General features: G+C 36.3%; 1 protein-coding gene across 2 annotated transcripts in view; it reads left to right on the forward strand.

Annotated features, from left to right (window-relative positions):
* The window catches only part of CEP192 (centrosomal protein 192), a 73,415-nt gene that overhangs the window by 38,568 nt on the left and 10,475 nt on the right, over nt 1-24,372 (forward strand). Inside the window, exons 26-39 of one of the 2 annotated variants that reach the window (XM_050891712.1) lie at nt 1,670-1,846; nt 3,645-3,735; nt 4,520-4,696; nt 5,232-5,492; nt 5,708-5,826; nt 7,908-8,017; nt 11,740-11,881; nt 14,198-14,382; nt 14,745-14,868; nt 17,892-17,997; nt 19,420-19,624; nt 21,349-21,428; nt 22,339-22,434; nt 23,975-24,094. In XM_050891712.1, coding sequence (XP_050747669.1) covers nt 1,670-1,846; nt 3,645-3,735; nt 4,520-4,696; nt 5,232-5,492; nt 5,708-5,826; nt 7,908-8,017; nt 11,740-11,881; nt 14,198-14,382; nt 14,745-14,868; nt 17,892-17,997; nt 19,420-19,624; nt 21,349-21,428; nt 22,339-22,434; nt 23,975-24,094 — 1,993 coding nt within the window. The remainder of the gene's footprint in view (nt 1-1,669; nt 1,847-3,644; nt 3,736-4,519; nt 4,697-5,231; nt 5,493-5,707; nt 5,827-7,907; nt 8,018-11,739; nt 11,882-14,197; nt 14,383-14,744; nt 14,869-17,891; nt 17,998-19,419; nt 19,625-21,348; nt 21,429-22,338; nt 22,435-23,974; nt 24,095-24,372) is intronic. The other variant, XM_050891713.1, reaches the window with a different exon arrangement.

Below are 24,372 nucleotides of genomic sequence, written 5' to 3' on the forward strand. Positions count from 1 at the left end.
CACTAATGTACATGTTCCTTTTGCAGATGTAAGCCTTCATATTTTTGCACATTAGCACCTGTTGAACTTCATTCTGCAAAATAGACTTAATTGGTTCAAGTGACCATTCTGGTGTCATGTAAGAGTTTTTTGGCAATGGCAAGAGTGTGACTCATCTCTCCAGAGCAGTTTTTCCTCTTTTGTTACATGTTTTCCAGTTTCTGCTATAATAGAGCAAGAGTGGACAAAGGAATCTGTCCAAAATATGTTCAGCTTCACTATCTAGCTTAACTAGGCCTACCCAGTGCATTAAATTAAACAATGAAAAGTTCTGTGTTAATGACAGTCTGATCCTAATGGATAGGCACTCGAAGTGATTAATCTTTGCTTTTCTGTGACCTTATGCATAACTGCTTTGCTTTACAGGCTCAAGGTACTCAGTAGGGTTGGAAACTTTGCAGTCCACTTGCAAGTGCTGCCAAAAGACTAATAAACTAACTAAAGCAGTAGCAAGAGTTCATGTTCCCTACTGATGGGATGCAGGGCTCTGTCAGTAGGCATCATAGGAATTCGATGACAGCTAGAGTGGAGGTTCTTGAGTTTCATTCCTGGCTCTAAGTGGGTCTGTGCTATAGCAAATGCTTCAGCCTATTCTTTAAAAGCTTGATTTCCTTCCTGCCCTATGTCTTTTTTTCTATTTTTTTTGTTTGTTTTTGTTTTTCTAATTGTTTTTTCTCTCGTTCTCTGTATTGTTGGTTAGATACTTCCTATCTCTGCTTCCTTCCCTGTATACTTTAGCGTTTTGTTTTATTTCTCTGTTGGCTTCTGTCCCCCTTAATTAGGCAGCACTTTCTTTTTCCTGGTTCCTCTTCTGTTTGTTTTTTTTGTGTGTGTATGCGCGTGTCTAGTTTCTTCTCTGTTTTCTTTGCTAGTTAGGTCCAGCTTTCCTGTTCAGTATTAGACTGTTTCTTTCTACTTCATTATTTGAATCTGTACTCCTGATGCTCTCATTCATCTGTTTCTCTGCTCTGCCTGAAGAAGGCAGTAGTCATCTGCACTGTGCTTGTGTCCTATAGGGTAGAGACTGTATCATGAAAAGCCAGCTGTAGGTGACTGGTTCCCTGTCTGTGGGCTCAGTTCTTTCTCACAGCAATCCCAGGAAACAAAGTGAGGAAAAAAATCTTGGGTTTGTGGCTTCGAATGCTACCGTTGTTAACAGGACTCAGTTTAATTTTGACGCTCCTGGGTATCTCACACTTGCAAAACTTCATTGAAGTTTCACGAGTATTTCAAAAGGTGTTTCTTTAATCTATGTAGAGACAGCTAGACTTTGTTTCTCTCCAAAATTAGTCTGTCAAAATAATAAGAAGTTAGCATGTGCAAAAAATAATTTGCCTAGCTGTAGTCTCTGAAATACTTACCTGAACCATTTCCAGATGGAATACTTCAGAAGATTCCTTGAGGTACATGTGGCATGCATATTTACAGCACAAAGGATTTAAATTTTGCTATGTCTAAAGCTGGCCTTTATCATAAAATAAAAAAAAGTATTTGTATTTTCCCCTTAAGAAGGTAGTTTAAAAAGGCCTATCTATAATTTTTTTTTTTTTCAGTTATGTTTTGTTTTCATCAGCTAATCTTGTTCTGTGGTGGTATTTAAACGTGTTTGTTTATTTATTTATTTTTAAAGTACTTTGAAAATCCTTGTGCTGCCATCTGGGCCTCAGTATGAAGTGGTGATAAAAGGTGAGGCGGAGTCTGAGGAAAACAGACCTGTGTCTACAGCTGCTGGCTGCTCAGACATCCCGCCCATTCTCTCCAACAAGCAGTTCATTGCCTGGGGAGGAGTAACACTTGGAGCATCAGTGTAAGTATAAGTTGGGCGGCCATTCATAAAGAATATCATGTTAAGTATTTTATATTGCACTTATTTGAAGTAAAACTTCCTATTCACATTAATAATCCACAGTTGATAAACTAAGCTGTTTTATGACTCAAGTGAGAGAATATTACAGTTATTTTTTTTGTGCAAGAAATTTTTGGAAACAAACTGTGATCTTGTTTAAGGTTTTGTATTCTTCAGGACTCTTTAGTTATCGTTAGAATAATATCTGATTCTGTAAGATTAGTGTGTTATGTAAGTAGAAATGTAGTGCAAAATATTTTCAAAGTAAGCTGATGGAAAAATTCTGTTGGTTCTTTTGACACCTATCTCTTGCTAGACATAAATCTCTATGCTTGTTTTTCTTCAATTCATCCGTTAAGACTAGAAGAATCCGGTCTGGTAATGTAGTTTGACCATCCAAATAGCACAGTCTGTTGAACTTCTCTGAATTAATTTATTTGAATTTGAATGTGTTCCAATGTTAAAACTCTTAGTGATGGAGAATCCATTGCATTCCTAATTATGATTACTTTATCCTTCAAACTAGTTCTTGTCTGAACTTTTTTAGTTTCAAGTTTACAGCTTCAGTATTCCATGATTTAGTGAAACTGTTCATAATTGTCTAGATATACTTTGCTTCTTTTGTATGTAAAGACTGCAAGTTTTGCAGATCTCTAGACTTCTAGTTAGTATTACTTTAGGGACTAATCCACTGTTGTTTTGATACTGAACTTTTTAGGGAATCTAATAATCTTCCCGATTGTTTAAAAGTGATCCATGTTTGCAGCCAAGAACCGTTTCTGATAGCTATATTCCTATTTTTCTGTTTTGTTAAGATAGTGTATTTCTAACATAGTAGTTTTGGCTGTTTGGTGTTTGGGAATTACTTTCTCTTCCCTATATGCTGCTACCTTTTTTTTTTTTCTGTTCCTCCTGAAAAATAGTTTTGATACACCATTGGTTTTAGGAAGCTGAAATTATTTTTAGAATTTATGTTCCAACAGAGTACAGAACAGTATCTGCCACTGAAAATCGGGGAGAGGCTCCATCCTCCTCTTCGATTCTAACTGCATGATCCTTCCTCTTCCTTTATGTTTTTACCAGTTTTAGGGCTTGTCACAGCCTGTGATTGTTTTTTTGACTTATTAAAATGACAGAGGCACTCGCTCTTCTTGCTGGAGTACCTGAAGTACCAGAAGCCTGGTCGCAGACAGGATATATCAGAGAGAAAAAAATTACTTTTTGGTCAACCTGATGCCGCGAAGTGGCCGTAACTTTCTGTGGTACTGTCATGTTGAAAAGTACATGGAAAGGACAAGTTATCCTTAATTTTATTCTTTACAACTGTTCCAGTGAATCTGGGCCAGACTACTCACAAGACTCTTGTTTCTGCATAACTAAGTGGCTCTGGATAATCTAATTATAACTGTATCTTAAAGTGGTTTTTAAGGAATTTTTGTATTGACACAACTGCTGCTTGCTTTAAAAGTTCAAGCTGTTAAGTACAATACTTGAACTTCAGAAAAGCTGTATTTATATATATTTTGGGGTTGTTTTGCTGTATGAGGATTGATGTGTAATGGTGTATAATATTGTAACGTCTGTAAGTTTGAGAATGCACAAATAACTTTCTAGCTAACATATTCTGTTGTTCCAAGAGGTGATTTTTTTCATGAACTGACTTTGAAATTGACTGTCCCATTTCCATTCTTTCCATGAATAAATATATGCAGTTAATTTACATTTGCTGTAAAATATAACTACACTTCATATTTTTCAGCCAGCAGAAGTTAACTCTAAGAAATGACTCTCCATCTGTGACCCAGCATTTAAGACTGTTGATAAGAGGCCAGGATCAAGACTGCTTTCAGGTAACTGTCATGAAAATGTGTCTCTAGTGTTTATGACAATTATCAGGATATGTTTATAATAAAAAAGTCTTTGCCCTGAAGTGTTGTTCCTTTATAAATATCAGTGACTAGCAGACTGTGTGAGTATTTGCTCTGAGACTGCCAAGATGGACATGGTAGCAGAGCTTAAGCTACACTGGCAACCTTAGGAAGAGCTGAAACGATAAGAGTGCTGCAGCAAATTGGAGCTCAGTTTACAGCTCTTTAAGCTGCTGTAGCACAACAGAGTCAGTACTTGGTGGAGCGATCCGTCAGTGGCCCTTCTTGCAGGAGGGATTCCAGACCTCACTCCAAAGGACTCTGTGTACATGAGGGAGGGAGGAAAGAAGAACTGGAATTAGCCTTTGGGAATTACCATAATGAGAAGGTTTTTTGTTACGTAGTCCACATACATTTATATCCTCTTTTTTTCCTCAGACGTTCAGATTTGATATCTAAAACCTTAAACTGAGAGAGAATTAGTGTAGTGCTGGTTAAGTTCAGCCTTACTGTATTGTGGATTGAAGGCAAAAAAACTGTGGCCTAAACTGAGAGGCATCAATATGCTCTTTGTGGGGATATAGAGTATCTTGAACTTGGTTGTCTTTGTTGCATATTAAGCATTGCAACTTTAAATATATGCCATTGTCAACTGAATTAATGCAGATTTTTAAGAAGTTAATTTTGGGTTACTAGTGAAGTAAGTCTTATTGCTATGTGTTTTTCCTATTGTAGTCACTCACTTCTGATGTCTTCATTTTTATAGCTGCAAAGTATATTCGGATCAGAAGAACGCTTAACTAGTAATTGGGAACTCAAAATCCGTCCCAAAGAAGATACTAACATATACTTGATGTTTGCACCTACTCGAATAACTTGCTTCTTTGCAAAGCTGGAAATCAAACAGCTGGGGATTCGATCACAGCCAGGAATTAAGTTTACTGTAAGAGTCCCAACCTAACTTCTAATAATTTTAAACATACATTTTTCATAATTATTTTAAATCTAGCACTGAATAACTGTTTCTATCAAAAAGTTGAAACTTTTCAAGATGTACACTATGCATATATGTATACTTGTTAAAGATTGTGTGGGCACTAAATTTTACAGTTTGAACATAAGCCACAATTTTGCATGCGCTTTTTCCCCTTGTGAAGGAAGAAGAAAGATTTTTATGTACGACGTTAAAAGTAGCCCAAGATTTTAACTCTAGAACTGTCAAAAAAATCTGAACTTGTCTTGTTTTATAGGTACACCTTAAATTAATTTTCAGTAAAACTTGAAACAGGTTGAATAAACTTAGGCTTTTTTATTTCTTGCAAAGTCTTTTCAGTTCACATTTTAAGCATTTTCATTTGTCTTTCTGTAACTCTTTATATAGTTTACCATAGTTGTACAGAAGTTTTAGTAAGAAGCTTTCTTTCATTTGAAGTACTATTTTTTTGGTGAATTTTTTTTTTCTTTTTTTTTCTCCCCAGATACCGTTATCTGGATATGGAGGAACAAGCAATATAACTTTAGAAGATGTTAAAAAACTGTCAGATAGTTACATGGTAACACTGGATGGGTTATTGCCTGCAAGATTAAGGAAAGCTTCCTTCCGCATAAGAAATACAGGTTCTAGGGCTGCCTATGTTAAAGCACTGTGCTTTGCAAACCTACAGACAAAAACAGTTATGGATCCTCAGGTAATGATGGTATCTCCAGAGAAGTTTGTACTAAGAGAAGGAACGCATGAAGTAAGTACAATATCTGATTCTGAGCAAGTTTTATTAATTTAAATTAAAATAAATGTGATCAATGAGAATGTGTATGACTAGTTCTTTATTAAAATCTCATTTGTGTTAAATCATGTTTCACTTGTATTGCAGCAATTTGTTGACTCATATTCTAAACGTTAGTACTAACAATAAGATTTTTTTTTTCTGATTATGTTGTCTGTTTATTTTATCAGATGATTACTATAACATGGAATCCAATGGAAAAGGAAAAGAACTTCCATAAAACAAACACATTGGTATCAACAGTATGTTTTTTTTGTGGAGATGAAGTTTCTAGGCAGCAGTATCGTAGGTAAGATGTACTTTGCTATTGTAATGGAGACAGATGTTTAATAAAAAGTTAAAACTAGAGGTGTATGCTACCATGAATATGGTTTTAACATGCTTCCAAAAATAGCAAGAACAAACCAAAAGACATTGATGATATGGAGAGATCTATTAAGTCTTACATCTAGTAGGTTGTTTGGTGGGGGTTTGGTTTGTTTGTTTCTGGTTTTGTTTGCATACTGTAGCTACAATCTTAGTTAAAGGTTTTATTTTCTTTTTACATTCTTGAATTTGAATGTGTTGGGTTTGGGGGAAAATTTTTGCTTTTTTTTGTATCGAAGAGAGTTGTGTTCTATCTCGGTATCTCTCTTTCCGATACAAATGTAGCTTTTAATTTTTAAAGAAAAGGCTCATGAAAGGAGTAGTACTGAAATTCAGTAGTATTAAGTTTTGAACAAGATTTGCATCTTGGTTTGCTGAATTCTGTTGACGAAGACAGTGTTTGAGTAGATGTGTATGTGAGGGAAATAACACCCACATATGCTTGTAACACACTGATGAAATTTGTAGAATGTATCTTACTGAGCTTAATTGGAGGCTGTGTTACTCTGCATTTCAATTTGCATAACTCAGATGCACAAAAGTGGCACAGTCTGCTTTTAATGACATAAGTGGCACTTTTGACTTGTGCTGTGTGTAGTGATAACGCAAAATGTTAAGAATAGGCAGAGCACTAAGGTGCTGATGATCATCATTCAGTGCAGAATTTCAGAATGGCAGTATTTCACTATTGCTTTTAAATGTGATTGCCTGAAACTTTATGAAAGTCATTGTATTTATTGTTATCCAAATAAAGTATTGAACATAGCTGAATTTAACTGTATGACTTTGAATAAAAAGCCAATGGAATAGCTGCATTTGTGACCTTCTTGATAGAAAATTGGCTTATCTTAGATATCCCAGAAGATGCTTGTTACTGATTTTTGTATGAACTCTTTTGTCTGAGGCAATGCTCACTATCATTGAATCCTTCTCAAAGGGCAAAAATACTTAGGTAAAAGCTTTGATCTACTGATCAACAGAAAACCCATTGAGAAGCTTGATGCACCTATATAGGTAATGTTGGAAGCTTTATTCAGACTCTGGACATTGGTACGTGAATGAAATTATTTGCTGCTGATTTTATTAGTCAGCAGGTATGGCATCTGGTTCTTGAACATGGTGGTCTACTTGGTTGTTTCTTGGTGGGAGCTTGTCTAAGGTCTCCCTTGATAATTTGAAAGAGGTGCTTATTTCTTGAAATGACTGAGTACTGTGTAAGCCAGTCAAACCCCATTCTGTAATGGTGTATTAGAACGAGAACATGATTTGGGACTTAGGAGCAGGAATGTGAAATGAGTAATCTGCCTAGTCTGCCAGCTTGTGGCTCAAGTTCTTTACTCCAAAAATATACATAGTTAGCCGCCTGGTAAGTAGCTTAGACCTGAGAGTTAGTAGTGCTGAGGTATTCTTTCCACCTCCATGACTCTGACCCTACCTGAATGCCAGATTTCCTCTTACTGACCTGTAGCTTCCTGTTTTTCCCAGGACTGTTTATATACCTATGCCTCCCAGTCTTTTCTGTCCTGTTGGCAGTCATGCTCCTTGGCTCCATGTTCCTGCCGTTGGCTGGCACCTGCTGCCACTCTGCCAATGACCAGTCAATTTTTCCCCTCAAAAGGCTTTCACTCGCCACCAAAATAGCATCCTCCTGCTTCCTGTGGTGATTGAAAAATCACTCAGATAGATGCCTGATGTACTTATCAGAAACCTAGGTAGGTGTGACTGACAGCAGAGAATGAGTATCTTGGAAAGACAAGTGTATGGTAGCCGTTATTTCAGTGGTTCCTTTTACTGTGCAGCAATGGAGCAGGTATTTCTTTAACCATTTTAAGATAATGAAAAGATTTCAGTTTTAAATGAGTGCTCACAGATTTGAGCTTGGTGTATTTGAGAAATGATAGTTAAAATCATGCTGGATTCTTACCAATCTTAGAATCTTTTCAAATTTTTATTTCCAACACTTTGTGTAATTTAATGACTCTTGTTTCTTTATCTCTTTAACAGAGCTATGATGTATAAACCTGAGGTAGAAAAACACATAATCCCAGAAAACAGCTTATTGAGAAACATTGTATTTGATGAAGAATTTCAAGGGGAGCAGCTTGTGACAGAAGGTAAACCTATGGCTGTTAAAAGAAAAATGTAATACTTGTTTTCGGGTGGAAAAATGTGCTTTTAGGCTTGAATCCTAGTTATTTTTCCGCTGTTTCTTTTCTGATAAATATAGAAGCAAAATTCTCAATTTGGATGGAACTTGCTTTCTTTCATTCAGTGCCTGTCTATTTAAACAATTTACTGTACTTTTCTCCTAGCAAAATGAAACCCCAGTCTATGAATTTTAGAGCATTAAAAATGTTCAGTTTATTTGGAGAGTATTTGCCTTATTATTAATAATTGAGAAAGATTCAGTTTCTTGTACACAGATATATCTTATATTTGGAAATTGAGAGGCAGACAACTTTTCTGACATTAAAATTTATATTTCCCTTCCCAAATTAAATAACTTTATATTTTTTTGTACTTCTGCTTGTGTTAGCAAGGAATTTATTAAAAAAGAATGCAGTATATTGTAAAGGTGTCCTTAAAAAAAAAAAAAAAAGACAACCCCCCCCCCCCCCCCCCGCAAAAACCCCAAACCACCAAAAAAACAAACCAACTAACCCACGCCCCCAAAACTGTTCAATCCCATAAATGTCATGAACAAATTTACTGTCAAATCCTATTTCTTGAACTAGTTCTATTCACATATGGAAAGATTTTACTGTTCTAAGGCTACTACACCTGAATAAATGTTGTAGTCCGATTCATTCCCTATAGATCTGCCGTGGTTTAACCCCAGCCAGCAACTAAGCACCACGCAGCTGCTCGCTCACTCCTCCCTGCTCCTGGTGGGATGGGGAAGAGAACTGAAAAAAAGAAGTAAAACTCGTGCATTGAGATAAGAAGGGTTTAATAACTAAAGTAAAATAAAATATAATAATACCAATAATAATAATAAAAAAAATAACAATAATGATTGTAATGAAAAGGAATATAACAAAAGAGAGAGAGAGAGAAATAAAACCCAAGAAAAGACAAGTGATGCACAATGCAGTTGCTCACCATCTGCTGACCGATGCCCAAGCAGTGATCCACCCCTCCCGGCCAACTGCCCCCAGTTTATATACTGAGCATGATGTTCTATGGTATGGAATATCCCTTTGGCTAGTTCGGGTCAGCTGCCCCGGCTCTGCTCCCTCCCAGCTTCTTGCACACCTGCTTGCTGGCAGAGCATGGGAAACTGAAAAGTCCTTGGCTTAAGATAAGCACTACTTAGCAACAACTAAAACATCAGAGTGTTATCAACATCATTCTCACACTAAATCCAAAACACAGCACTGTACCAGCTACTAAGGAGAAAATTATCCCAGCCAAAACTGGGACAAGATCGTATGTTGTCTTTACTTGGAAAAGTAAAGATTGTTGATCGTTCATCTTGGTTGAGGTGAAATCTTAGTGAAGATAAGATACTTGGGTTCTTGAGTATGCTCTGAAGTTGTTAAGCCAGTGTTAGAGCCTAGACATCCTTGATTCTCTCTTATTGCCTTATTACTAGAGTTTTGCTAATGGTAGCTTAATTTTTTTTTTTTTCTGTAGAAAACAAGGCCTACCTCTTGCATCTTAATGTTTTCTGTCTCTTTTTGAGAGTGTGCTTCCCTGAATTTGTGAAATATAGCTTATTGTTCCCTATTTGGTCACAATTGTTTTCTTTACTTAAATACTTTGCAGGAACTAATAGTAGTACCTAGAATTAAGAAATCTGATTTTTTTTTTTTCTTTTCTGTAAGATGCTATCTTTTCACCTAAAAGTAAGTTATTTTTTCAACATCTAAATGCTTTTTTTATTTTTTGGCCTTTTAAATGAAAAACTGTTAAAGAGATGATGCTGAAAAAAACCTCAAAGAATAGAATGTCTTGGCTATAAGGATTGCTTTTAATGTAAAGTTGGATCCCTAGACTGTTTTGGTCTCCATTCCTCATTGCCTTAATTCACAGAGGTATTTGAAAAACCTATTAAGAAATTACCTACAAGTGTTAGTGTTTGAAATAGCGTGGTGTCAGTTTTTCACCAATCTGCTCACTTGATGCATCAGTGCAGTATGGTCCAGGGCCAGCAGCTGGAGGGATCCACGTTGTACCTATGTATGTTCCCCGTAATGAGCCTTCATCCTGATTAGCCAGAGAGGGGAACAGGATGAAGGCTCGTTGGTGCTGTTTGTGTTTGTGTGAGTGCTGAGTGTTTCTGTCTGGGTTGGTCTGTGTGGCTGGCTCTGTGTGTGTGCACGTGTGGAGGGAGTGTATGTGATTGCTGGGAACACATGCTCAACGTTGCTACTGGTTGGTGGCAGCATCGCCTCTATCAGGCTACCACATTCAGCTACTTTCTACCACTAATGTGGTTTACTGCACTAGAACATCTTTTACATACTGATCTAATATATTTCTAGTTGCTAAAATGTGCTTCAATTACTAATTGAACAGAGACAGTGGTTGTTGATATTTAACATCTAGCAGCTTTTTATTCTAAAGCAGTCTGAAACGTTTTGTGACTTCTGTACTTGGGTTGTCAAAATGAATTTAGTTTGTAATGCATATTAGCATCTTGTCTGCATATGGATGTATTGTTAAAGAGGAGGGAAGGAATTCTGATCCAGCATTTTTCACGAGATCCTCTTGTGCATTTCTAGGTATCATATGATGTGCTTCACTATATTTTACAGCATCTAAGTCTTTGTATAAAATTGTTTCGGTCTGTTGTGATTGTGAAGATGGCACCATCATGCTGTTTGCATGCTGTGATTTGGGTCTGACACTTTTGGGAGTTGTGTGCACTGTGGCCTTGGCATTCAAAGTTATCTTAATGATATCATGAAGTAGCCATTTTGATATTTTAAGTTGGTGAAAATGAGATAGACTGTAAGATTTAAATGTTTTAGTGGGATATTTGAAAACCAGGATTTCCCAAACTGAATGGAATTCAGTTGGGGGATGGGGGAGGGAATAAAAGAAACTTAGAGTAGAAATAATGGTCATCCTAAAGAACAAACATATTTCCATACTGAATTTTGTTATATATATGACCGAATAAATAAATTATTTCTTAAAAAAACCACATTCTGCTAGACATCCTTTTGCAAGACTTCGCTTTGTTAACAAGTTTCCGGATGCGTGTAAGTTCTAACTACAAACACTTCTAATGTATCCTGTGTGAGAAGCGTTCGTTTCTTCATTCTGTCTATTCGACATGAAATGGCTCAAAGTGAAGCAGAAAACTTTGACTTGATTATTAAACATTTTGATGAAACATTTTATTATTTTTAAATCATACTCTTACATTCCTGACCTTTTGGATATTTACAGGTATAGTGAATTAAATAATGAAGTGTTAGATTGAATAGACTGAGTAATTGAAAAATACCTTCTCTCAAGTTGAATTTCTTTCTGTGAAGCCTTAGGAATGTATGAGTCTTATTTGTCAGGGTAAAAAAAAAAAAGTAAAACTTAACTTTAGTTTGGCATAGAATCAAATGGCTATATACCATTTGTATAAAAGTGGAAAATATATATCTTATAATTAAAAAGTTAAAATTGGTGTGTATTTAGATTTATATGTTGCATCTCATGTTAATGTTTATTTATGCCTGATAACTGAACTTGTAGTAAGTAATTTTTTGAAAGATCTAGGATATCTTAGCAAACAGATTATTAACTAGGTCTATATCCCAAATCTGTTGTGTAATTTCTGGGTATGATAGATTTGTTCTTATTAGAACTGCTCTATTACTCTCATTTTTAGTATGTGATATCCCACGGGGGACAAATGATATCCATCTGTTCTATGCAAATATGCGAAAGGTTATCCTTTCTGTGGTTGGTTATTCTACTCTTGATCAGGATGGATTTCAGCAGTCTCCTGGACATCATTTGGAATCAGACAGGTAATATAACTATAAGGCTAACTGTCAAATAACACCTAACTGAAGTGCCTCTCCTTTCATTGAAGATTTTAATGTCAGTGATGAAAATTAACTTGCTTTACAGGTGAAAGAGCTGGCTCTATAATGAGAATGGCTCTAATGAATATCTAGGTGACTCTTCTCGCTATTTTTCTCTATGTAGTCTGTTTAAACTGTTACGATAACTTTTAAACTATTCCCTTAGCTGACACCGTTCACTTATCTACAACTTCCTATTCTTCATCTGAAGAAACTGGGTTTTTTCCATAGGCACTTCCAAAGTGCTTTCGCTGTTGTAGTCCTAATAGGACTATAACCACTTAATTCCTTGTAATGATTTTTTGACATCTGGGATGGAAATAGAGATATATTACAAAGGTTTAGTGGCCTTTTCCTTGTCCAGCCCATGTGCCAGCCTTTCAATGTGGTGTGTACTATACTCATCAAAAGAATGATCAGTGCTGAGGCTACTCCTGGCCCCATCACTCCCTCGAATGAAGTGGTCCATTACTGGGAGGATTTCTTCGAAGGACTGGCAGAGAGCTGGTCTTTAAAATGGATCTGTCATTTTTGTTTAGACGGGTTTCTGTAGCACTTGGAGCCCTGAAAAGGGAAAGAAACATCCAAATCCAAACTTGCTACGATAGTGTGGCATAAAAACAAAATAAAGATGGGTTAACTTTAACACTGTAAGGAATATATTTGCATAGGTTGTTTCCTGAGTCTTCTTGGTTTTTCTTCTCAAGATCCTGTTACATAGGTGAAGAAAGGGCCCTACCTAGTCCTGTTGTGTTTAACATCTACATGTGTAGATATTGTCTTGGAATTGCTTGTACCTGTTGAACTCCAGATGCTGAACACTTTGGGACACTTGACAGATTTGTCGGCTGGCAAGGTGTTTGTCAGGCATAGTGGGATTGTGAAGCTAGAGGTTGGAAACAAATATCTGCAGCAGCAAGCAGGACATTTCTCTTATTTGGTGGTTGTCATTTGTTTGTTTTTTCCACTTGATAGCCTTATCAGTTCTTCTAGATTTGAATTTATTCCCTGGCTAAGCATCATGAGGATCTTAATTTTCTGAGTAGACTGTAATTCTTAGAAGAGGTCTGAGTGTGTTAACTACTAATCTGACTGTTGGGAAATTCCATGTCAAGGAATTATGTGAATCAGTTGCCGTCCTGGTTCCACTGCTATCTTAAGGTATGAATTCTCACAGGTATTAGTTCAGCTGTCCTGAACTGAGTCAGGGTTCTCAGAAGCATTAAAAGTAGAAGTAGAAACAATAGGAAGAAGTGCTGTATGTTTGCAATATTGTATGGAGCAAAATTTATCTTTTTTTTCTTTAATTGTTGATTTCTGCTTTTATTTTAGTATTTAAAAATCAAACTTGCTGTGAGTTAAGCTTTTAACTTAAGAAAATACACTGAATCCTAAAATAACAGCTTCCCAGCTTTCATGTATGAGCTAATCTGCCATCTATTTTGCAAGCAAAGGTGTGAAATGCTGTGCCATGAAGATGATGAAGGGATTGGAGCATCTGTCTTGCAAGGAGAGACTAAGAGCTGGGTTTGTTTAGTGTCAAGCAGAGGAGGCTTGAGCGGGGGGAGGATCTTATCGATGTGTATAAATACTTGACAGGGAAGTAAAGAAGAGGAAGACGGAGTCTTCCCAGTGGTGTCCAGTGACAGGACAAGAGGCAATGGACACAAACTGAAATGCAAGAAACTCAATTTAAACATGAGAAAAAAATGTTTGGTTTTTTTTTTTTTTCTGGTGACGGTGTTCAGATACTGGAACAGGTTGCCCAGAGAGGTTGTGAAGTCTTCATCTGTGGAGAAATTCAAAACCTGACTGGACAATGCCCTGAGTAACCTGCTGTAGCTGACCGTGCTTTGAGCAGGGGTGATGGTCTAGATGATCTCCAGAGGTCCCTACTGACCTCCAGCATTCTGTGAAACACAACTTGCATTGCCTTATTTCTCTCTGCAGTACCTTCTTAATCTGAATAAAATATGTACAGAGAAAGCATTTTACTTTGTTATCACCTGAAGATAATTGTTTATTTTAGTACCTTCCATTCTGAACAGTACTTTCCACTTCTAAACATTCTGTGAAAAAACTGTGTCATGATATAGCTGCTGAATTAATTTTTTCTTAATAATGGAGAATTGAATTAAATTGAAGGCCCATGTAAAGAACATTGTATTTCAGTACTAAATTTTGAGAAATACTAAGAGTAGGCTATTTTTTTTTTCATTACTCATAAGTTATTTTTATTACTACTTTTGCTTAATGCAGTCTTATTTTCAGATTTGAGAACTCTGTCAGACATATCAATGCAACTTTGGATGTTCTTCCTGTTAAAGGACCTCAGGGTCCTCCATTACCTGTAAAAACTGATGGTCTGGTTCAGAATAAATCAGATGCTCAACAGACTTGGGCTGTTAAACCTGAGTACTTGACTTTTACATCTCCTTCTATTAGTAAGTATTTTTTGAAGTTAATAAAATAACCATTCTAGTATTAAAATAACTGTATTGCATACTATATTTGTAATTATTTTGTTTGTAAATGTGGTTTGGCCAATAATCTTGCTGCAGTAGCTTTATATCTAAACAGTAAACTTGGTTTGAACACAGTTTTGGTTTAAAGTGTCAGAGGTAGTGTGCTCTCTGTGTGTATAGATATAATATGCACTGCATACCTATGAAGATTTTAAAGCATTGTGAAGGTAAAAATAGGGCAGAAAATGCTTTATCTTAATTGGTGTATCTCTGAATCTTGGGCACTTCTGTGAATTTTTGTACGTGTTAGCTTTTTATAGCTTTTTTTTTTTTTATTACAGGTGGAACAGCGGATACTGGACATGTACAAATTGTCAACAATTCTAATAGGATGTTGGCATTTGAGCTTTCATGGCCAGCTCACTGCCTCACTATAACCCCACAACATGGAGTTATTGAACCAGAGTAAGTTTCTTTTCATAGATTCCTTTATGTGTGAAAGTGTGGTGAGGTTTTGGAGGAATTTATTTTTAGTTAGTTTAGGAATTTAGTTAATTTAGGAATTTTATTTAGTTTTTAGGAATTTATTTTAGTTTGTTTAGACTATACCCTGGAACTAACTATTTTAGTTAGTTCCAGGGTATAGTCTTTTTGTCAGCTAACACGCAAATCTAGCTTTTATATTTTAGGACCTTATCCTTTTATAGCTCTGTATAGAGGGAATGTTGTTCTGTCACCTACAAAGTTACCTGGAGGCCAGGAATTTTCTGTGCCTGGAAAAACTATTATTATTGCATAATTTTCCAGGAGCTGGATGGTCAACAAAGCTGAAGCTTTAAAAAAATCTCCTTTCACAATATTTTTTTGTTTAAAAATGAGCTGTGTGTTTAAAAACAAAAAGGACTTCTCCCTGCTCTTCCCCCCCCCCCCCCAAACAAAACCAAAAATAACAGTTCTTATAGAATGCTTCTCTTTTGGAGACTTAGCGTTTTCTTTTGCAAATGTGCTGGTATTCATCAGAACTTGATTACGGTTTTGTTTTGGGGTTTTTTTTGTATTCTGACAAAACTGACAAAAACACTCAACCCTCGGCTTTTCAATATCTGTAGGTATGAAAAGAATGACAAGCCAGTGTCAGGTCACCTGTGTCTTAATTAGCAGTATTTTGGAACAGTAGTCATAGTATCACTGCATGTGTGTATGAGACTTCTCACAGATGTCAGCAAAGTCTCTCACAATAAAACGCTTGAAAGTTCTGACCACCTCTCACTTCTAAATTTATGGTTTTTTAAGGTCAGTTCAGAAAGGCTTTTAAGACTTGTTATTAAAGTATTCTCATCTTCAAAAAAAAAAAAAAAGTCTCACGTTCCACAAAAAGCAGGTTTTGCTTTCTGAGTTTTAAGTAGTTGCTTTAGCTTTGTAGATGTTTGCCCAAACAGATACTTTCTTTTCAGTCCTGAATCACTGTGCAAGATGTGATACATTTAAACACTTAATTCCATATTCATGTAGATGTAAATTCTTGGATGTACTGCTGGGGAACTGTCATCCCTAGTGAGAACAAAATAAAGAGGATTCTCTGGAAGGGCTAGGATATCTGCCACTCCTTGCAGATTCAATCTGTGCCAAGAACAATAGTTTCAAAAAGAGATAACAATTGAACAACTTTCCAGTAGCTGTGAAAGTAAGGACATCTTGAGTGTCTCATATCCTAGACTCAGGACTGTCTGTGGAATGATCTCTTAAAAAGAGGGAATTGAAGGCCTTCTGCAAGCAATTTTCTTGCACTGCATAGTTTAAAAATGTATTCCCTTCACTGGAAAAGAATGAGCTGGAACCTCAGATGTTGGGTCCAAGTAAGTAGTCTGGATCAAGAACAGAGGCCTGCAAGTAGGAAACAGACCTGTGGGAAGAGCTGACTTAATCGGGCACGCGCAGCTTGCTGTGCTTTTCTACTTTTCATGACCATCTCCTTGCAGTGCCAAGAGCAGTCATCCTGTCAGGACAGTAGCCAGCAAGAATCTTTTATACTATGCACTGAGATGGCTGGAGCTGACAGAATTCTTGAACTGATTTAGGCCAGGAAAGGAGAAGGTCTGATTTCTCACTGATGGTGAAAGAAGGTCCTAAGATCAAGGACTGACTCTGCCATGCTAGAGCAAGCAGACCACCCCCTATTTCACCTTGACTAAACTCCTTAAGTTCCATGGAATGAGCTAAAGGCAACCTCGAACCTACCTGAATGTGGAATGATAAAGTCCTGAGTCCCTACTAAATTTGGTAGCATTCCAAGAGATTTTCTCATGGAGGTGAACTGAAACTAGCCTCTGGCATGTTGCTGTACCTCAGCGTTGGGAGTATTAGTAAGTGCTGTGAAAGGAATTGCACTTTTGGAGCAGGGACTGCTGGAATCTCCAAAGGCTGTAAGAGCTGCCTTTGGAAAGTGTTTCTTCCCTAGGCTCTGCTCCTTTCCATGGCAATGAAAGTACTGAGAGGTAGTGTCTTTAGGTTGAATATGATTCTTCTGAGAGACATGTGGCTTGTGACCCCGTGCAAGTTGGATTTGCATGAGAAGTTTGCAGTAAATGTCAAAGACAAGCTGGTAGGAGCAAAGACAGTGGAATTGTTTGTGATAATGGATAGTGTGTGTACTTAGTAAATCATATTGTCACTAACACAGCTTGTACATGAGAGAGAGAACCGTGAGTGAAAAGATTCTGAAAACTGCTGAGATTCAAAAAAACTCCACAACTCTTTAAGAAAATATCAGTATAACATTTTAAGGCCATTAACATCTGTTGAAGTTTGTAGAGATGGTCATATTGTGACAATGATTATGGAACTGACTTTCCCATGCGGACTGATCTTGTTCCTGCACTAAACTTTTCAAATGCAAAGTGCTGTGCTAATGACACATTAAGCTAATGCTTCAGGTGTAACTTGAGTGCTTTTGCTAACATACAACCAATGACCTTTACTTCAGTGATTTTGCACACATTTTTTAAATACTTCAGTGCTTTCTTTCTCCCCTCCTTTATTTAACTGTAGTATAGAATATGGATCAGGATGAGAATTTATGTTCTCACTGGTCAAATTACTGTGTGATGCCATAACTGCTTCAAGTGAGTTTAGACTCTTCAGTGTCCCCTACTCTAAATGACTATAGAAAGCATTGATAACATTAAAAGGCTTTTCTTTTTTCCAAGGTCAGTTCTGCATGGGAGGAAGGAAAGCATGCTGCTTCTCTAAAACTAGAATTAGTTTAAAAGATTCTTGAAATGCAGTTTGTGCAGTATACTTTGTTTGAATAGTACAACTCCCTTGTTGACTAGTATTGAAGCTTATTTTTCTGAAACATGTAGTTATATGTCTGCTTTACATGGCCTGACCAGTTGTATATGTTAACAATAGATAAGATTTACTCTTTGCATATGACCCCTGGTACAACTATATATGAGAATCATGCTAGTATTTTTTTCTTTTATTAGGAGCAGTAGACTAATTCTGGTGAGTCCTAATCCATCACTTGCCACACAGCCTTCATTAATTCCTTGGAGTGGCCTAATATATATCCATTGTGATAATGGACAAAAGGTACATGGCTTACTTGAGAGTTGAGATTGCAACTGTTTATTTCACTTTGCTGGATAAGGTCTAGTAACACTATTAAAACCTTTTAGGTATGAGACAGCAGTTCTGTCAACTTCTGTTATTCTCTCTAATTTGTAAAGTTCTCTTTAAAAAAAAAAAGAATAAACGTAGTTGAGATGCTGTTTTGCAAACTGAGATTCTTAGTTCATTCATCTCTGAAGAAATACTATGATGTGAGTACTTAGACCAAAATTGCATCTGTACACCCACCACTGCCTTATGCATCATTTTCTAAAATGCTAAATATGTATATGTACACATGCATATATAAAAGTAGTCTATATAATATTTTAAAATAAAAGAAGTTAAAGGAGGTTATTGGACAAGTCACCATAGCTCCTTTTGAGCTCCCTTAAGGTAAACTTAACCACCTGGCCGACAAGCCTGTGATAAAGAATGTCTAGAACAGGTTCTTGCTCTTCATGCATTTTAATCCAAGACTTTTCCCTGATTAAATTAAGGCATATAAATAAAACTTATGAAGTCAACAGTTTCTTCTTTCATCAGTGTAAAAGCAGAAAGACTCCTTCGTAATCTCCTCCAAAAAAATAGACACCTGTTTGTTTATGTTTACAGCCAGTATTTATTTTGAGTTAATTGTGACAATGCATGGAGAGAGAAATAAGACACTGAAAGAATAAAACGGCATATCTACTTTCCTTCTTGATGGAGGAAGGTGAGGTATGATACAGAATTGGAAACTGCCGTAAAAAAACCCCAAACAAACAGAGAAGTTCTTGAAAAGAGTGACTTGAGAAGGAAATGGAGACTGTGCACATATTTAACTATGTTATGTTCTACAATATGGGAAAAGGATTTAAGAGGAGAAACCTACTAGGACAACAGTAGAGAATGTAGCAAAACCAATCAAATTGTAAGAGATCTGGTAGTTGATAATGCTTTTGCCATTTCTTTGCTACCTATCCAATTAAGCAAAAAGTATGCTAAGATTTTACTAGCATTAACTGAAGTTTTTAGAAGTGCTAATTATGTAGCAGAAGTGAACACAAAGCTCGTTCTGTGTGAGGCAGCCCTGTTCCCGTTCTTTGCAAGCAGAGAATATTGTAGTTGTCAGTTAAATTTAACTAGTTTAAATTATTATTCCTATTGAATTAAAATGTCTAGATAGCAAATTTTCAGTAAATTTTTCTGTTCTCCTAAGTTAAACTTGTCCTAAAGTCTTTAAACTTTGTGAACTGAAGTTAGAGAAGACCTGGTGATTTAACATATGAGACTCTTTCTCTGTTGGAATGTAAAGCTGAACATGAGCTCTTACAGCTCAAAGAAATAGAGCTAAATAGTTTGGCTTGTTGATATATCAATGTTCACTATTTAAATCTTTCTTTTTCTCCAAATTGTGCAAAGTTTATTAAAGTGCAAATTCGAGAGGCAGTCACACAGAGTGTGTCTGGAGCAGACTTTCCATCTAGAAGACGTGCTATATTTACTCCACAGTCTGAAAGTCCTACTGTTCATGTGGCAAAGCCTCTGTCAGTGCTCCCTCTGACAAAAATGGCAATAAAGAACAGAACTGTTGTTTTTCCTAAAACAAGACCTGGCCAAAGCTCAGGTAATATTGCTTATTTAATAAATGTAACATCTGTAGTATCTTGTGTTCAGAGGTTTTGTTTACTGTATTGCATATTTGGGAACTTGAATACCTTGACTTTGGTTTTGTTCTTTTAGTCTGATAAGTGTGATTGACCAGTTCCCCTCTTCTGACTTTAGTTTGAAACGTTACTCCTTGTGATAGAACTCTTTTCAGAAGTCTTTTTTTTCCTTTTTTTTCTTCTCCTTATGCAGTATAGTCACACTTTTTCCCACAGATAGGTTTGCATACAGACAAGTAAGTTGCCAATTTTTTTAAGTGACTATGATGAATACAACCATACTGTGCCTGGGCAAAGAGGGCACTATGAGGTTACTGTATTTTGTTGAAGCTCTTTTGGGTCAATGCACTTTTGCAGTAGACCCATTCTCCTCATCTGTGTATGTGTCCCTAAGATAAATCTATCTGCTTGTAGCAGAGAAATAAATGTTCTTCCTTAAGACACTAGGAATGTCAGCTATGAGTCTGGCTGTCCTTGTCTTGTACTTAATGATTGAGGGGGACACTGTTGATAATGGAGTCTCACATCCTCAGTCTGTACTTTTAATTCCAGTAATGCTTAAAATTCTCCAAATTACTGTATGAAACTGTCATTCTGTTATCTAGATACCAGATTTTTTTTGGTAGTGCTTAGTTTTCTTTTCTAGGTAACGAGGATTTTTTTTAAGATGATTCACTAACGCTACATTTTTGTTTAACAGACTTTAGAACTTTCAAGGCTTTAGTTTATCAGTTATGTCTGGGGTTTTTTGCTGCACTTATGAAAGAGGAGTATGATATAATACTCCTTTCCTATTTTTATAAATGTCCCATATAATATATATGCAGCTAAACTTCCTGAAGTGCTACTCTAGACTGAGATGATCTTACAAATGTCCTGTTGATTCTTGGCAAGAGGCACATTTCAAGGTGTGAAATATGCTTATTGATACTGTCAAAGTTGGGATTTTCTTATAATGTCAATGAGTTGTTTTCCTTTCTGCAAGTCAAGCATAAGCTTTTTATTGAGGTTTCATATATGTATATACATTATATAAATATGTGTATGCTGAGTAACAAATCCATACAATGATGAGACCAGATTTTATTTGATGCAACTTTATTTGATTGGTCCCAAACTAGAATGCTGTCAGTGTTTTTTCCCTGAAGAGTCAAATAATATCTTGGGAGGGAGTTGGGTATCTTGTGGAGTTTTTCTGGTATTTTTTTTGTATGCTGGTATGTGAGGGTATCTGCCAAAAGTCTGAATGCAATAAACTGAGACTGTTGGAGGTGACTTAGATCTCTCTGCTATTTGTCATGTTCTGCATTTGTAAGAAGCTAACTTCCTACTACCAGCAATACATTCACATAATATCACATGATATGCTTCAGGTTCTTTTAGAGGATTATCTATTACTGTTTTAGGGTTATTGAATGTGAGATTCAGGTCTCACTTTGTTTCTTGTAAGCATCTTCAATATGATTCTTCACTAGAAGACTTTACTTCCGAATTTATTTTGTATAAGCTTTCAAGAATTTTATGACAGTGTGCTTTGTTTGAGTCTGCTCTTGGAGTTGGCGTCATGAGAACTTTTTCCATTAAACTTCTGTGTGTCTTGAAACATAGTTTCTGTTTAAACTCTTTCCACTAAAGATACTTGAACAAAGACATTTAATATACTAATCTGATATTTCTCTTCTAGAGAGTTACCTGGAAATGGAGAATAAAGGGGATGAAAATGTCAAGTGGCATTTGTCATCTTTTGCACCACCCTATGTTAAAGTGAGTGAATGCTTGCATTGGTAGTTTTATGCAAATCTCTTGGTTTTTTTCCTTCTCTCTTCCTGCTGCTCTCTCTTTCTCCCTCCCTCCTCTCAAGAAAGAATATATATTTGAGCATGAACTCAGTTACAAAGTTTCTTTTTGCCTCTGTCCGTATCAGGGAAATGTTTTACTCCTTTTTTCATCTCTAATGTGCTCCCTGACTGTGAATCAATCGATGCTCTGTGGAACAATTCCTGGTTCGCTTACTGGCTTACAGAGTTTGCTTGTGCTCATCCAGTATCATCATCCAGATTGCATTAAGTAATCAAGCATACATGAAAGATGGGTGTCCCTTTTGGCTCCAGAATGCTAGACTTGCCTTGTTTTGAGACTTGTGCTGCTGGAATTACACTGTACATGGTATCTCTATAGGTAATTTAAGTTAGATGAAGGATATTTGAATTACACTGCTGTTGCCTGTGCAATTACTGTAGCTGTACCATTGATATTGCTAAATACTTCCCTATTTTTTTGGTAGTCTGAAATGCTATGATGGTCACTTTGATTTTGTGCTAGAATTATTATGGTCTGTTGTCATGAAATGATGAAAAATGGTTATGGAGCACTTTTAGCTGTAGCCCAGAAGACTGAGTGTGCCATGTTCCAGCTAGTGCACCACCTCTAAACTGAAAGTCAGTAGTCATGGTGACTCCATAGATGTTGTAGTAGTTTCAGTCTTTATTAATTTGCTTGTAGGGAGTCAATATTATTTGTTCACTTGAAAGCAGCTTGATTGGGTGTATTGTCTTTAGTTCTTTGCAAGGGTGGGGTGTGTGGGGGGGTGTATTGTGTGGTTTTGGGTTTTTTGTGGTGTGGTTTTTTTTTTTTTCCTTTCCCTTCTGAATCTGACTCATAACTTTATTTGCAGGATGTGGATGGAACTGGTTGTGTTTATAGGGTTACTTACTCCGCTTTCAGATGTTCCCGTGTTTCTGGTACTCTTGAAGCTCATGGAGAAGAGAAGGTACACTAATATGCTTGAAACATTTACAAATGTCACTTTATCTCAATTGTAAAATAGGATCTTACTTGAGAAACTCTCTGAAATAACAGTTGAATTTTTGAAGCTGGTCATATTTTATCTGACAATGATAAAATGTTGGCCCTCCAAAATTGGGTTCTGGGGTGTATCAGGTAGTCAGTATTTACTTACCACAGCTGTTATAATGTCCGCTGAGTTGATTCTAAGAATTCATGCATTCTGTAGTTTGATTTTGACATGGTGGTGGTTTGTGATTTTTTTTTTTTAAAAGATAAATTATTCTAGAACAGAAAATTGTTTTTAAATGTTTTGTAAAAATCCACAAGAAAATTGCAAATAATACTGGGTTCTTATGAAACTGGTTCTCACTCCCTTCCTTAGAAGCAGTCTTGTCATACTTGTTCAAGAACAGTTGTCTATTCCTAAAGTTGATTTCATTTGACTTACAATTTTGTCTCCTGGCCAGTAGAGGGTTTCATAACCACAATTATAAAGCACGTCCAAGGACATACTGAATGGGTTTCTATGGGGCTTTTGTCCCTTGCCTTCTCCATCAATGCTACTTCAAGTCTATCTGTTCATCGTCATGAACACCTATCTTTTAATCATTATGGATTATTATGACATTCCTTAACTACATTATTTCTATGATGATGCAATCTGTAATCCATTTACAAGACATAAAAAGACTTACTCTTGTCCAGTTTCATAGTTATTTGGTTATATTGAAAACCATTATTTGAATTTAAACAATTGTCTTTGCCTTAGCAATCCTAGTTCAGGCCTGTTTGAGTAACATTTACATTATTGGTGCGTCAGGCTGTTGGCTGGAGCTGATAAGGTACAGTGCTATCATAATTTGCTGTTTTTTTTGCAGTGGGTATGATAATATTTGGCTAATTAGGTATAGTTGTAGTGATCTGTTATAATCTGCTGCTCCCCTTCTCTTTCTTCCCCCAACCTCAACTCTGAAAACAATGCAAGTTTACTCTTGAATTAACCTGGTACAGCACTATACAGAGACAAGCCTTTGTTACATAGGTGACCTTTAAGGATGATCAAATGCATAGGCTGCAAGTTGGTTTGAATTTCAGGCCTTCTAGTAATTGTAACACAGTGTGCTTACAGTCTTGGAGCTGGAGGAGTACAGTTGTTCACAGCTTAGCTGACAGATGAAGGAAAGTATTGCTGTCTTTCAGCTGCGTGTATTTCCCCTCCTGGTCCCCTTCTCCCCTGTTTTACTAATAGAAATAATTGTGCAAGCACTTGCTGACTTTGCTTAAAGGAGATTAGCTGAACTCAAATTTTGTTCAAGATTGCTTGCACAACATCAGAACTTTTTCTCTTGTGTGCAAAGGAGGATGAGCTGTATTGTTTTCTACAAGATCACCTGTGTGTGGAATGTATGTTCTGTAGCGTGTAAATTTTGTGCTGCTTAACTGTAACTTTGTGTAGGTAAAATTGTGAAGATGTATAGATTATTTGAATAAGCTTCTGCAAAATTTTTCTCCTGTTTTTGTAGGTTGCTGTAATCTTTTTACCTAGAGATAAAGGGGATTACTCCCAGTTCTGGGACCTTGAGTGTCACCCAGTTGAAAAACCTAGTTGGAAACACAAATTAAGATTTCAGCTTTCTGGAGCAGTGAGTATATAAATCTATAAATGCTGTCCTGAGCACAAATTTTTGATAACATTTTATTTTTACTATACAGTACTCTTTCTCATATGCACTGGCATATTCTGAAAAAAAAACCTGCTGATATTTTTGTTGGACTAAACTATACTCGTTTTCTTACATTACAAAACTACCTTTTTCATCTTGCTTATGTGATAATGCATTATCTTTTGCCATTTAAGGCATAAAATTTTATTTTGCTCAGAGAAAGTAGAGACAAACTTGCCTTCTGTGGGAGTTGTTTC

This window comes from Gymnogyps californianus, chromosome 2, assembly GCF_018139145.2.
Source record: "Gymnogyps californianus isolate 813 chromosome 2, ASM1813914v2, whole genome shotgun sequence".
NCBI lineage: Eukaryota > Metazoa > Chordata > Aves > Accipitriformes > Cathartidae > Gymnogyps > Gymnogyps californianus.